Genomic DNA, 11,056 nt, shown 5'->3' with positions numbered 1-11,056 from the left:
CCAAACTCCAACTCTCACCAACTCTCACAAAGCACAAACCAACTAACTCCTCTCTCAAAACTCCTCAAAACCCTATCAGAGAAAAAAATGTCAGGCCAGTGGTTTATATAGGGCTTGTGATGTCAAATCTCCTGAGTTTGAAAATAGCCAATAGTAACAGGCCAGGAGACAGGTGTAATTTTCAAAAAAACCGCCTTTACACAAAAGCGCCGCCATTTAAAGCAAAAGCACCATGTTCTATTCAAAGCCGCCGGCGGCTTTGAGCATTACATCCCGCCGTGACATCGCCGGCGGCTTCAAATTGAAGCTGATATGCGCCCATTAGTAAATCCGGCTGTTTGCAATGCAAACCCACCGGAAAACCACCGCGATGCATGGCGGCTTCAAGCCGCCATGCATCACGCCTGATAGTAAATCTAGCCCTAAGCCTTGCTCCTTTTGTTTCTCTCCTTCCAAATGCAATGTAAGCTCTCTCATGAGCAGGGCCATCACTATCCATTGTTTTCATTTATGCATTTATTTTGTCTACCTTGTATGTCCCTGTTTTATGTATAAATAGATACAGTATAAAGCTCCACATCCATATGTTGATAGGTCATGACCTTCCAAGAATTCAATGCTCCATTAGGTGACTCCTCTTGCCATTGTTCCATGAAGGAGTCATCTTTTGTGAGGCCAAGTGTACATCCTCAGGCTCCCTCCCCTGAACCTGTATAAACTGATTTCTTTATGGCATGTGTGGAATTGCAATTTGGTGTATTAAATCTAATATCACTTATGCCTGGTGTTCGCAATGTGCAAATGCTTCATAAATGCAAAGATTCTTATGTAATTGCGAACAGAATGAGATGAAACTGGATGTGATTAACATTTTGGAAACATTAAATACCTTATTTACCACATTGTGTTTTTATATAACCTGAAAGAAATCGATTGATCTCATTTTTTATGCTGTTTGCTATGATAATTATTTGATTGCGCATTAATAGCATCACAAATGATATTAGTATACATAAATTACTGATAACCACCTTCACCTAATTATTAAACTTCAACAACTACAACCACCATTATAACATGTTCACTGAAGATAATTATAATCTTTTTATTGCATTTAAAGTGTAAATTTAAGTTAACTTGCACATTCATTTGAAAAAACTGCCTCTGGAAAATCAAGCTACACCTATGTTTGTAGATTTGTGAATATTATCATCATCATCAATTTATATAGCCCCAGCGTATTCCATAGCACTTTACAATTGGGAACAAACAATAATAAAAAATACTGGGCAATACATAAGACAGAGGTAAGAGGGCCCTTCTTGCAAGCTTACAATCTATGGGGCAATGGGACTTTGATACACAAGGGTAAGTGCTACATCATACTGCATATTGGTCCAGCTAGAATGTAAAGGTAAAAAGTATTCAGTGGGCCATATGATCAGTCACACACCAATGTTGGTCAATTGGTTATTGTCTTGTGTTAGCTTTGTTTAGGGTGGTAATAGGGCAATGGAGTTTAAGAGGGTGGTTGAGGAATATTATAAGCTTGTCTGAAGAGGTGGATTTGGACTTGAAGGTTTGAAGACTAGAGGAAAGTCTTATTGTGTGAGGGAGGGAATTCTACAGATTGGGAGCAGCCCAAAAAATTCCTGTAACCGGGAATGAGAGGATGTGATGAGAGTGAAAGAGAGACAGATCTTGTGCAGAATGGAGGTATTGATTTGGGAGATATTTTGAAACAAGTGAGGAGATGTATGTTGGTGTAATTTTGTTGATGGCCTTATATATTAGTAGATGAGTTGATCTGGGAAACAAAGGATAGTTGTTAGTCAAGGATCACACCTAGGCAGTGAGCTTGCAGGGTGGGATTTAAGGGCATGTTATCAACAGAAAAAGAAATGTCAGGAAACTTCTGTTGATGGGTGGCAATATTATTAATTCTGTTTTTGAAAGACTTGAGTTTGAGCTGACAAGACTACATCAAAGATGAAATCCAAAGAAGCTTTTTTGTTTTCCAAGAGAAGTGATTTAAATAGAGAATAGCAGAGGAGCTAGGACTGAGTCATGTGGTACACATACTAATAAAGGAATCGGAGCAGAGGTAGATCCAGAGAAATTAACACTGAATGAGCAATTAGATAGGTAGGACAAGAACCAGGATAGGAAAGTGTCTTGAAAACAGATCCAGGAGAATTAGAAGAAAATAATGACCTTTAGTTTTAGTTGTAATCAAATCTTTGATAACCTTGGTCAGTGCAGTCTTTGTGGAGTGTTGAAAGCGAAAGCCTGACTGAAAAGAATCCAATAGGTTGTTCGTTTATAAGAAAGTGTGTGAGGCAACTGTAGGCAATTCTCTCAAGAAGTTTGGAGGGCATGGGAGCTGAGATATGGGGCAGTAATTTTAGAGAAAGTTTTGTTTTTTTCAGAATAAAGGTAATCACTGCGTGCTTGAATAGTGATGGAAAGATACCAGTGGAGAAAGAGATTACAGATTTTAGTTAGAGGTGGTATGAGCACAGGAGAGAGGGACCTACACAAACCGTTACATGTTCCTCCTAAAATACTGCTCAGTTTAGTTAAACACACTAATCATGACTGTTAAAAGTTATCAGCACTGTCTATTACATGTCAGTTTTGTCTGTTTATATATTTCTATTATATTGGTTGAAGTGTGCCTAGAAATTATGTGATTTTTTGCAAATGTGTAAAAGAAAGGTGCAAGTCCCATTAAAAGTATCTAGCATCTCATAAGTGGTGGAAAAATTAAGTGCTTTTCCTGGGAGACAAAAAGCTGTGCTCCCATCAGGAAAGCAGTGAATGCCCACCTAAAAATTACTTCCCAGGGATGGAACCATTAGGCAACACTAGGTGGTCACCTAGGAAGCCAAGGATTACAGGATGCCTAAAACACTGAATGGGTTTCAATAGTAGTGTTTATATTTTCCCACAGGCAGGGCCACACCGAGCATTGGGCGCAGACATGAAGGAGAAGCAGCTGGCAGTTTCTTATTGGTGATGCTGCCAGCTAATGCTCCCCCATATCAGTTGTAAGCTGGGAGCGTGGCACTGGGCTATAATGTCCATGTCCCCAACCACATTTCAAGTCTGACGTGAGCAGATAATGCTGCCCTTTCCCACTTTCCCTCCCACCTGCTAAGGTAAGAATAAAAATAAGGGGGGGGGAGCATGTAGGATGCCTATGAACCTTCCATCGGCTCTGTCCTTTCCACACCTCTTAACAAAAGTAAAACCTTTTTTTAAAAACAGATGCAAAAATAGATACTCATACTGTTAATCACCACTCACATGTAATGCACCATGGCTGCCCACTGCCCCCAAAGATACTGTCATTTTGGGCCAAAGATCAATGCACTGACCTGCACATTCAAAAATTAGCTTTATTGTCCCAAAGATGTGTAAAGGGCTTCAGCTATCATCATCATCTATTTATTCATGTAGCGCCAGTAGTTTTGCAGCGATGTACAGAGAACTCACATCAGTCCCTGCCCCATTGGAGCTTACAGTCTAAATTCCCTAACACACACAGACAGACACACATATGTAATGAAGAAAGGCATTTTAACAAAGCTCAAGTGAAATGTCAGGTTAACACAGAAAAATGTATTTTTGTATTTTATCTATATAGGTCATGGGTGAAAAAGTTGAGGTTTAGTGGGACTTCTTAAAAATTGCTGCAAGAATTACACCAATTACTGGTTTACAATGAAATATCCAGTTCTATATGGTCCTCTAGTACTCAGGTTAATCTAAGGCTGAATAAGTACATTTGCTAAATGTTTATACATCTGTGTGTCTCTAGCTTACCTCAAACATCTTTAAAATCTACAAATCCTTTGTTGGCCTCCGAACACACTGTACTATTCAGGTACATTGGCAACATAAGCAATACAACAGCAGTTCATTCTCTTCTACTCAGTGGGAGCATTTCCTAAATCTCTATGACATTTATCATTTTCTAAACCTTGGTCAAAGTGCACAGGGAAAAGAGATCAAAATACCATGCTTGAAGTCAGGAACAGAGTCTTGTTCTGCAAAAGGTGAAAGACCTCTGAACTCAATTTTTAAAGGTTTCATCTACCACAACAGAAAAGAGGAAGTTCCTGAGATTTATATTCTCAAGGAGTTAACACAAAGGCTTGGAAATAAGATGTTGTGTTCTTTACGCACTGTAACATAACTTTAACCCAATATATTTTACAGATCTCATGACCTACAAATGAAAGCAAATTGTGGGATAGGTGGTAGCCAGCTATAGAAAAGCAAATAATATACGGTATATTATGTCTTATGTTGGTAATGTGGCATTTACAAAAATAATTCCTAACCCTTATCATTTTCAAAGAGACATGTTAGGCTAGTTTCTAAACTGTTCCCACAGAACCATTTTGATGGAAAATATGATGCATCCAAATGAATTTTGATTAAAATCAGTTTCATTTGATTTTGATCAGCAATGTAGTCAGCCTCTGACCTCGATTCTTATGTGTGTACACAATTGACCTGTATGTGATCAGTGCACCAAAAAATTAAAGGGTCTGACCAGTCTGGCTGAATAAAAATCCAGTTATTTATTATTCAGGTCAAACAACTTTGTTTTCCAATTTTTGGGTGGCTTTATAGCTGGGCTTCAGGGTGAGTGGGCACATGTTTTATAATATTTAAATTTGTCATTAAAGCAGAGGTGATCTTGTAAACTCAGTGCCTTCTCGTTCAACTCTGCTCTTCATGTAAGCTTGTCTTTAATAAGTTGGAACAACCCCTCATAAGACGAATAATTTGGTTGATATAATACATGATGAAAGTCTAAACCTGGTGTGGACCTAAAATTGTATGTGTACTAAACTGAAAACAACACACAGATTAAGGCAAAACCACTCTAAAATTGAGGACAGGCTGCACGCCCATTTGTTGGTGCACTTTTAAATATCTCTGTGTGAAAGTCACACGTCATAACATAGGAATTGATACCGCAGTCATGCCTTCTGCAAGTCCTGACAGTCCAAAAACAATGTAGAAAAAAACATTGTTTTGAAAGCTTAATAGGATAAAAACGTAAGTTTGTTATTAAATATACGTACCAGATTATTACAATTTCTGACTTTAGTTGTAGCATGCAAAAAAAATAATCATAATAAAAATATGTAGCAGCCGAAGAATGATAGACACAGTAGTAACATAGTATATTTATTGTTGGTATGGCTAAATACAATTTAAAATAATTAAGTGTTTAACAATAGCAATGATAATTCTCAATGTGAGAAAAGACAGTGGAAAATACATTTAGTGTGTTCATATCATAACCAATGCTTAAAAACCTGTTTGTAAAAAGAGATGTACACCTTGAAGTATCATCATCAATTTATATAGCGCCACTAATTCTGCAGCGCTGTACAGAGAACTCACTCACATCAGTCTCTGCCCCATTGAGGCTTACAGTCTAAATTCCCTAACACACATAGGGACACTTTGTTATTAGCCAATTAACCTATTAGTATGTTTTTGGAGTGTGGGAGAAAACCGGAGCATCCGGAGGAAACCCATGGAAACATGGGGAGAACATACGAACTCCTCACAGATAAGGCCATGGTCGGGAATTGAACTCATGACCCCAGTGCTGTAAGGCAGAAGTGCTAACCACTTAACCACCATGCTGTCCATTGTAGAATTTATGGAGGCAGAATACTAACTATATTTAAGTTATATATAAGTTAATGAAAGCACAGAAGAGAGTGATTAGTGGGAAGCGGGAATGGAAATTATGAATGCCTGCCAGATGGCATTGGCATAAGCTTAGTAAGTCCATGTATATGTATTACAGTCTCTACAATCCGGAACAAAAGGTTGCATGGTAGCCATGCAGTTTTAAGACAGCAGATAAGTTTAGTAAAGTAGAATCTTCCTACCAGTACAAATCACAATTTACATATCATAACCCTAGAACTGTGTTGAACTTGGCACTGTTTCATTTAAATTTTGTGCTAACATTACATACATAACAACTGTCCCGATCATAGGGTACTGTAGCACCATCCCAATAGTCAAGACTTTTGTCCCAACTGCCAAGACAGTTAGGAAGTATATTAACAGTGGCAGGTACACTTGTCGATGGAGAAGTGTGGGGACAGTCTAGTACATCATTAGTGCTAGGTACAACCCCTGGGCAGATGAGACATCCCAACATGACATGGCTAAGCCCCTGCATTGCCATAGCCCCTTTTCATAGGTACTCTCTATCCCAAATATCAAATTCCAAATGTTTAAAGGTATAATACTATCTTAAAGCTCCACTGTATTTTCATTCACCTTCATAGAGGTGGCTATTGTAAGGAATACATATATTCATTAAGGCATGTTATTTGCTCCCTTCAGCATTGCACACAGTTTGCTATTCTGCTGCAATGAACTGTAGGTGGATATATACTGCAGTACTACATCTGTCAGGCAGCACAACATGCCTGTTTTAAAAAGTTAAACTCCATAAACATAGTCAGTAATACAAAATTGCAAAGATAAGTCTTTAAGAACTGACACCATCCATGGAAATCATGGTCTGTTAACACCTGCACAGTACCAATTCTCTGGAGACCATTGATAGGTGTCCAAAAGCTTGGTGAGCCTTCTCAGGAGCATCGGGAACCAGAGCAATACTTGGGTGGGGGTGTGGCAATGGAGTTTATCCTACCAGGCCCCCTGGTCTGTAGTGAAAAGAGCAGAGATGGGGCCTCTTCTGAGAATGTGAAGTCTGACCACTCAGATGAGGACTCCGCTCTGCACTCTGCAGTGCCAATGTGTATTTTGTGGTGTGGGCGCACTGCTAGATGGGGAATGTGGTGCAGGAGCCTTGGAGAGATGCTGCACCCATGGTAGTTTCCCCACTGGCTCTAGCTGTTTCCAGGTTTATGCCATTGCTCTGACTGTTATTGAATAATTCAGAACTGGGGCCGCAGGTGAAGCTCAGAGTTCCATACAGTACACTGTGATAAGAGCAGCCGCTTCTGCATTATGTGACTGCACAACATAGGGCATTTAAGTGAGATCAGAGGATCTTCCACCCTCCTCCATGAGAAAGTCTGATTCCTGAATCCTAACTGACTTTGGCCACTAGCTGTAAATTAGAAGTGAGCGGTGGGGATATTTGAGGTGGTCTCAGTAGCATGTGGGGAGTTGGAGAAGGTGGTAAATTTAAAATGTGATGACAGATTTATAGTTGGGGTAGGATATGTCCTAAATCAACTTTAAATTTCAGTGTACAAATAAGCTATCAAGTATTTGTGTGCTACATGAAAAAACAGCCAGTATTTTCCTTAAGTGCAAAATAATAAACTTATTTGCACCCCTTTTCATGGTTTTGTCCAGTTTTTTGCTTAACTTTCCTTAATGAATCAGGCCCATTATGATTAAGTGTCCTAAGGTGTATTTTGCACTTCTAATAAGTTAACATGAAAGTGGAAACAATGAACAAGCAGTTCTGTTGTCCTTTACTATAAATTAAAATATATATCTGCAGAAGCAGTGAATAGCCTAATATCTAGTTTAAACTTTATATTTGGCCCCAAGTAACACAACATGTAGAACTGCAGTTGGAGTGGTTCAGCATATTATTTGATTAGAGTTTTTCTTAGGAAGTATTCTCTTCAGCTGGCACAACTTCCAGAAGTATTTGCAGCAGTGTGGTGACTCTATCTGTAAAAAGAAAAAAAATAATAATAATAATAATGGTAAGTAGAGGCTATTGAAGGAGGAGTTTCTCTCAGATGATTTATAAATCAGTATTCATCATCTGGTAAAGCTTTTACCTGTCATAACACAATATACATAATGTATTTTTATTTTACATGGCATCTCTCTGTGACATTCAGCATCCCCAGCATGCTTTATCCCAATAACAAGGAAGGTCAAATCAATGGTCTCACTGCAAATGACTACAAATGAAATAGGAAAATCAAAGATTGATGCTGAGAGGAGGTTTCGAAAAAATGTATTAGGCTTAAAGCCCTAGACATTAGATTAGAACATTAGCATAATGGTAAATGCTTATCCATAAGAAAAAAAAAGAAGCACATATTGTACTAAAAGCTATGGAAAAACTAGAACAATAATCAACATCATGCAAAAAATGAAAGAACTTTATTGTATTCAAGTGATATGTACAGTAGAAAACTAATGAAATGCAAAAAATAAAATGTCATTATACTTCATAAAGACTGACACACTGTTATTGCTTCCTATATATTACTACCACTATGTACTGTTAATTATCTTAAGTACAATAACTGTTTAACAAGCCATCCTATAGTAATACTACTAGCTTACTACACTGGAGGATTTAATATATCTGGTGCAGGCAAAGGCCCCATTTATCTGTTATAACAGGTTTGCCATAATAAGCTGCACATCCCTAGTTTATCTAACTGGTACCATAACTGCATGATTGGGGAAGGTAACCCTCTTTTCTTTTTTCAAAGCTTTGGGAGTAAGCACTTGAGAAAGCAGAAAAATTACTGATATTATCCTGTATATTAGTCCAGTTGGTGCAGATAATGTAGGATAATGTACCCTTACTGTAAATCCTATAGACATAAAATAAGTGAGTCATAATATATTGCTTATTTATCTCTATCAAAATCATGTATAAATCTCCCTTACTTGGAAATTGTGTTAATGTGTTTTACGTTTTGTGCTTAGATCCACCTAACAATTTCTCGGAATTAAATGATACAACATATATTACCACTAAATAATACTAACAAAAAAAGCAACAAACAAAAACCACTCACTAAATGGGACCAAACCAATTGATTAATTGCATTTTCACATTGGCATTTACTATATTTTCTCAATTGCCTCAATTGCTTTAAGTCTGTGAAGTAAGTATAACAAGATTATTACATTTACATTATTACAAGAAAAGACTGCATGTTTATTTCAATGCTGATGTTCCTAGGTCTATAGGCGTAGATTGAAGAAAGTAAATTGAGTCATAAAGTGATCCTTATGCAATATAGTAGATTGTTCTCTAATGAATCTGGGCCACACTTTGTCTATGAATACACTGAATCAATTAGAACTGCACATTAATCACAGGTTCAATTAGTTTGTAAAGGACAGCTAGAATGCAAGAACACTGCAATACAGCAAATGTATTGTCCTCCACACCTTAGAGTATAAACTTAAGTGAACTTGACACTGCAGCAAAGAGCATTTTTCATTCATTGCTTTAGAAGAAAGCTATAATGTTCTATAAATGTTACTTTCCTAAGAACATACTTTATTACTTTGGAGGGCCAGTAAAGCTGCACTTTAAGTACTTGAATTTATTGAAAAACAAACCCTCAACAACAACTCTATAGCAAAATAGTACTCAAAGATAATACATTTTTTTCAGAAAGTTGTAGTGTCATAAAGTGCAGTAATTTAATGTGTTATTGATCACAATATTTTCTTGTGTTGTTGAAATGTGGGGTCATTGCTTGTACCGTAAGTTAAAAACAAGAGCAAAAACACAACATAAGCAGCCTTAATGGGAAGGATGTGCAGCCTTTATAATGTCTCCCCAACCCGGCAGCCCTTATATCCAACCATGACTACAATAAATTGACATAAGTAGCTAGACCTACCCATTTCCCCTTGATCCAAATCTTGCTGTAGACAGTAAATAATTGTCTAACTGCAGATCCAGTCAAATGAGTTGCTGTTAGTGCCACAGTTAGTGACATGGCACATCCCCCTTTAATCCTAAACACAAAAGAGTCAGTGATCTAAACCAAAGTGTGATCATGGTAAACTGCAGAGAAGCTAAACCCCCTGCCAACATTTAACATTACCAGCTTGAACTACAGGCCAATTTGCAGACATGTGACCAAAGCTCTTGGTAACTCCACATTGGTAATGAAGCAGGACTAGATCCTGGAGCGTGTCAGGTGTTTCATTTAGAATTGCATTGCCCAAATTAGGTTTGGAATTATTTCAAACAAATAAATATTTTTAAGTGTTCAGTATGTCTTCACTATTGTTGGCTTACACACTTCACTTTAGAGATGTTCTACTATTATATTTGCTGTGGCCAAAAGTAATGAACCCAAAGTAAAATAAAAAAAAGTTTTATGGTAAAATATGAAAGTCTACAAATAATAGAATACAGTCTATGATAAATTGATAGTTACGCAACATGAAAGGAAGAAGGAGGGAGTGGGACTTTAGTTAAACAAGAGAATTGGAGAAGTTAAGGCTTATCACCAACATATCTTGTTTCTTAGAAGTATGCTTACCTTGTGGGCCTTCCACCAAATGGAGTAATAGTTACTCCATTACTTGGTGTTATTGTCTACACTAAAGGAGGGGGTAGATATGAGGGTACCTGGGTCTACCACCTAGAGAAACACTGTCTGTCATTATGGACCTTGCTGGAAGCCTAGAGGCTGGTCTCTGGGGTTTGCAGCTCCTATTGTTCACCTAGATCCCTTTTGTGAGCAACATTAATCAGTATGGCTGATGAAATTCTGTGTGTTCTATGAAATCTGGGAAACATATGCAAAATAGCTTAACATTTATTAAAACAAAGCAATGTGCTATACAAATATAACACAAACACGAAAATGGAAATCATGCAACACAGGCCTTTGGAAACACTACAAGAATACTGTGCAGCTTCTACACTGCCTGTGAAGCCGACACAGTCATTTTGACCAGGTTTTCTGCTGAAAATTTGATAGCAAACACCAAGAATACATTATGAATGAAGATTAGTAGACTACTGTGTAAGCCACACACACTGTCCCTGTTATCATTCAGCACAAGATTCACTAAATTCATGCAAACACGTTTGCAAATATAAAGCAGTTTTACAATAAAACACTCTGAACTGGCTTCATAAATGTGGCTCTGTGTTTTTTTGAAGTTTAGATGAATAGACTGTCTCACCTCTAGTATAAACTATAGAACTGTGTTATATTCAAAGCATTGGATTAAAAGAAATTGTGTGCTGGGTGTCCCCTTATTCACCCAGCAAGTAAAATGTGTATATTTATCCCTA

General features: G+C 37.5%; 1 protein-coding gene across 1 annotated transcript in view; it reads right to left on the bottom strand.

Moving 5' to 3' along the window:
* Positions 1–7,481: 7,481 nt before the first annotated feature.
* The window catches only part of SLC7A11 (solute carrier family 7 member 11), a 135,814-nt gene continuing 132,239 nt past the window's right edge, over positions 7,482–11,056 (bottom strand). The window contains exon 12 of the mRNA XM_075199805.1: positions 7,482–7,707. Within this exon, the coding sequence (XP_075055906.1) occupies positions 7,643–7,707 (65 nt within the window). The 3' untranslated portion in view covers positions 7,482–7,642. The remainder of the gene's footprint in view (positions 7,708–11,056) is intronic.

This window comes from Mixophyes fleayi, chromosome 1 (genome assembly GCF_038048845.1).
Source record: "Mixophyes fleayi isolate aMixFle1 chromosome 1, aMixFle1.hap1, whole genome shotgun sequence".
Classification (NCBI taxonomy): Eukaryota; Metazoa; Chordata; class Amphibia; order Anura; family Limnodynastidae; genus Mixophyes; species Mixophyes fleayi.
The sequence above is the reverse complement of the archived record's forward strand: the minus strand, read 5'-3'. Positions and strand labels throughout refer to the sequence as shown.